The sequence below is a fragment of the Mandrillus leucophaeus genome, unplaced genomic scaffold (assembly GCF_000951045.1).
Source record: "Mandrillus leucophaeus isolate KB7577 unplaced genomic scaffold, Mleu.le_1.0 Scaffold352, whole genome shotgun sequence".
NCBI lineage: Eukaryota > Metazoa > Chordata > Mammalia > Primates > Cercopithecidae > Mandrillus > Mandrillus leucophaeus.
The window spans coordinates 307,352-310,487 of NW_012103721.1; the positions used below are offsets into that span (position 1 = coordinate 307,352).

At 46.1% G+C, this 3,136-nt stretch overlaps 1 protein-coding gene across 1 annotated transcript in view; it reads right to left on the reverse strand.

Annotated features, from left to right (window-relative positions):
- Positions 1-491: 491 nt before the first annotated feature.
- Positions 492-3,136, reverse strand: part of LOC105546272 (ATP-dependent 6-phosphofructokinase, platelet type-like) — a 16,937-nt gene continuing 14,292 nt past the window's right edge. The window contains exons 4-6 of the mRNA XM_011989406.1: positions 2,454-2,626; positions 1,251-1,353; positions 492-621 (exon numbers count right to left, since the gene is read on the reverse strand). Of these exons, the coding sequence (XP_011844796.1) occupies positions 492-621; positions 1,251-1,353; positions 2,454-2,626 (406 nt within the window). The remainder of the gene's footprint in view (positions 622-1,250; positions 1,354-2,453; positions 2,627-3,136) is intronic.

Sequence of the window (3,136 nt, forward strand, 5' to 3'; positions counted from 1 at the left end):
GATAAGATTCATGTGTTCTCTTTTACTTTCTAAGGAGAGCAGGAGCCTGGGGTCCAGGCCCAGGGTCCTGGCCTGCTGCTGTGGATGGAAACTGACACATGGCAAATATGTAACGGTAAGTAAACATGGCATTCCCCTTGGCCTGTGTAAACTACTGGCTTTGTTCTCCTTTTATGACTTGCACATAGTTCAGTGATCCCTATAAAATTATTTTCATAATCTTTGCCCACAAAACTGCAGAGAAAACCTTTAGTAGCCACCCTACTTGGAGTTGTAGGCAAATGTTTAATACGCACATCTGAAAGCATGAGACACAGTCCACAGACAGCACGCACTGGAGCTGGTGGGGCACACAGGCGGTGACAGGTGCTCACTGATTAGGTTTTAATGTCAATAATACCTGCATAAAGTGCTGATCAATAACTTAAGTGTTACAAAAATGGATGGCCCACGGTGAGTCCAGGTTGCAGGCACGTGCAGGTGGGACTGGGTCAGAGGCTCCAGGGCTGCACGTGCTCTAGCCGGCCTGAGTCTGACACGTTGTAACTGGCCTTGTATTTGGCCAGGATCTTCATGAGGGGCTGCAGCTTGAGCCACCACCGTTCTTTGGGAATCCTGTGCCTGTGGAGGGAAGGGGGGGGACAGCAGTGAGGCTGGGAGATGCCACGGCCAGCACAGCGAGCGGTCTTGCCAGAAACACGGGGGTTGTAGGGTCGGCTGAATCAACTAGATGATAATGCCAATTTCAAGATCAAACAAAACCATTGTTTTTATATTTCTAAAAATTCTTCCCAAAGGCCTAGTGGTAGTTTGTTGTTGTTGTTTTGAGACAGAGTGTCGCTCTGTCACCAGGCTGTAGAGCAGTGGTGCAATCTCAGCTCACTGCAACCTCTGTCTCCCAGGTTCAAGCGGTTTCTCCTGCCTCAGCTTCCTGAGTAGCTGGGACTCCAGGTGTGCGCCACCACGCCCGGCTACTTTTTGTATTTTTAGTAGAGATGGGGTTTCACCATGTGGGCCAGGCTGGTCTCGATCTCGTGACCTAGTGATCCACCCACCTAGGCCTCCCAAAGTGCTGGGATCTTAGGCATGAGCCACCGTGCCTGGCCAAGACCTAATATTTTTAAACTGAGCTTCAGAAAAGCTAGTTCCTCAAACCCCTGAATGAGTTGCCGAACGCAACAGCAATGGCCATTCCCCTGTCCTGTACTCACATTGGCTGGGTTTGCTAAGGCAATAAGACCCCGACTTACTCAAAATCCATTTGGTTCTTCAGCTCTGCCACAGGTTGAAAAATAACGTTTCTTTTGCTGATTCCCAGCACACAAACGGAATCATCGGTGGTCAATGTTTTTCCTATAAAAGGTTTAAAAACAGATTAACACTGCCCTGTCCCATGGGCAGGTGGGGGAGCAGAATCACGGGGTGAGATTCCTGGGAACCATGCTGAACCTGGCTTGGAAGCCTGGGGGAGGCTGAGAACAGCTGTGCAGTGTGGCCAGCGCCTGGCCTGGGCTTGCACAGCTCTGCTCTTGTGGGATCACCCTGATGGCTTCCTGGAAAGCAGCTTTTGTTTTTTCTCTCAGTGGAGAGAATTTTTCACTAAATAGTGGAATAGGGAAATTACTTTAAATTATGGTAAAACACTAATAAGAAATTGATGCTCACGTATACACACACTGAGGCACGAGAAGCATCCGTAGCTAAATTAGCAAGAGAAAATGGATGTAGAAAGAATCAGTCAGTTCTTCAAAAAGACAAACCGATTGAAACTATTCACATCACTGTTTTTTGTAGACTGTCATTCTTCTAAGTCGGACATTGGCAGTGATAATGGTTTGCCCTAATAAAAGCACACGTCTGGTATGACTGAAGAAAGCTGAGGGGGGTGGGGGTGAGAAAGATGCTGGCACAAATAACCACTCAGGAATGAGTATGGACCACCCATGTTGGAACCATTAACAAGAGTAATGTGTCATGTTTTCTAAAACTTTTCAGCTTATCTAAAGATTTGTTAGAATATGTAACTTACAAAACTGATTTAAGGAAAAACATGCATAGTTCTACAAACACGAACAATTCATTCAGCAGCCAAATCTTCATCAAAACTGGAAGTTCTGATGGATGGAGTCACAAGGAGGTTGTCCTACCAAACATCCCCAAAATAGAAGGTCCCACTTCAACTGTGAGGGAAACTGTGGGCTGACGCTCAGGATCTCCAGAGCAAAAAGCCTACACAAAAGAACTTCAGGTTGAATCTAGCAGTGATAAAAGAGAACATGTCACGCACACCCAGGAATCCAAGGTTGGTTAAATAGCAATGCTCAGAGACCAGCAGGAGTTAGAACATCACACGCAGCTCAGTACTGAACTGAACAAGGAACCAGCAGCCTACTTCTCCCCAATAGGACAGCATTTTCACCAAGGCAGACGGCCTCCCTCCCCGGACCCGTTACCTCTGCCCTGGGCCTCCTTGAGTTTTGCAGTGATCCACTCCATAGCTCTGGCAGAGATTTTGGTTCCAAAGTTTCTATCAAATGGAGAAGGTGCCCCACCCTGTTGGGGGTTAGAGTCATATGAAATATCAGTTATACAGTCACACTTTGCTGTGAAATAGAAATGACGATTTCTATTTCACAGAATTTATGTTTTTGTTTCTAAGTCTTTAGGGATAGCTGGAACAGAACAAAACAAAATCTGTGATTCCTGTAGCCTGAACTCAGCCTGCTAAGCAAAAGTATCAAGTGTTCCCCCCTCCCCAGTAAGAGAAGGGTTTTAATAAATGGAACGAGTCAACTAACCATCTCCAATATTTTAAAATCTTAAATCAAGATTTCATAAACTCATCTGGGGTGGGGATGGGTCACAGCTTTAAGAATCTGATAACCGTTGTGGATTCTTTGACAAAGTCACACAGACGCCTACTATTTCATCATTTCAGGGGATTCATGAGCTCTCTGAAATAAGTTCACAGGCTCTGGTTTAAAAGTATAAAGAATAGGAGGTGGTGAAGGAGGAGTGTGTGGGAGTTAGGAATCCTGGACCGCTGTGTCCCAGGCTCAACTCATAACACGCGTGTGCCTGCAAGCAGCTCATTCCAGGTCATTCTGATTTGAGGGTGAGTGTCAAGTATCTTACA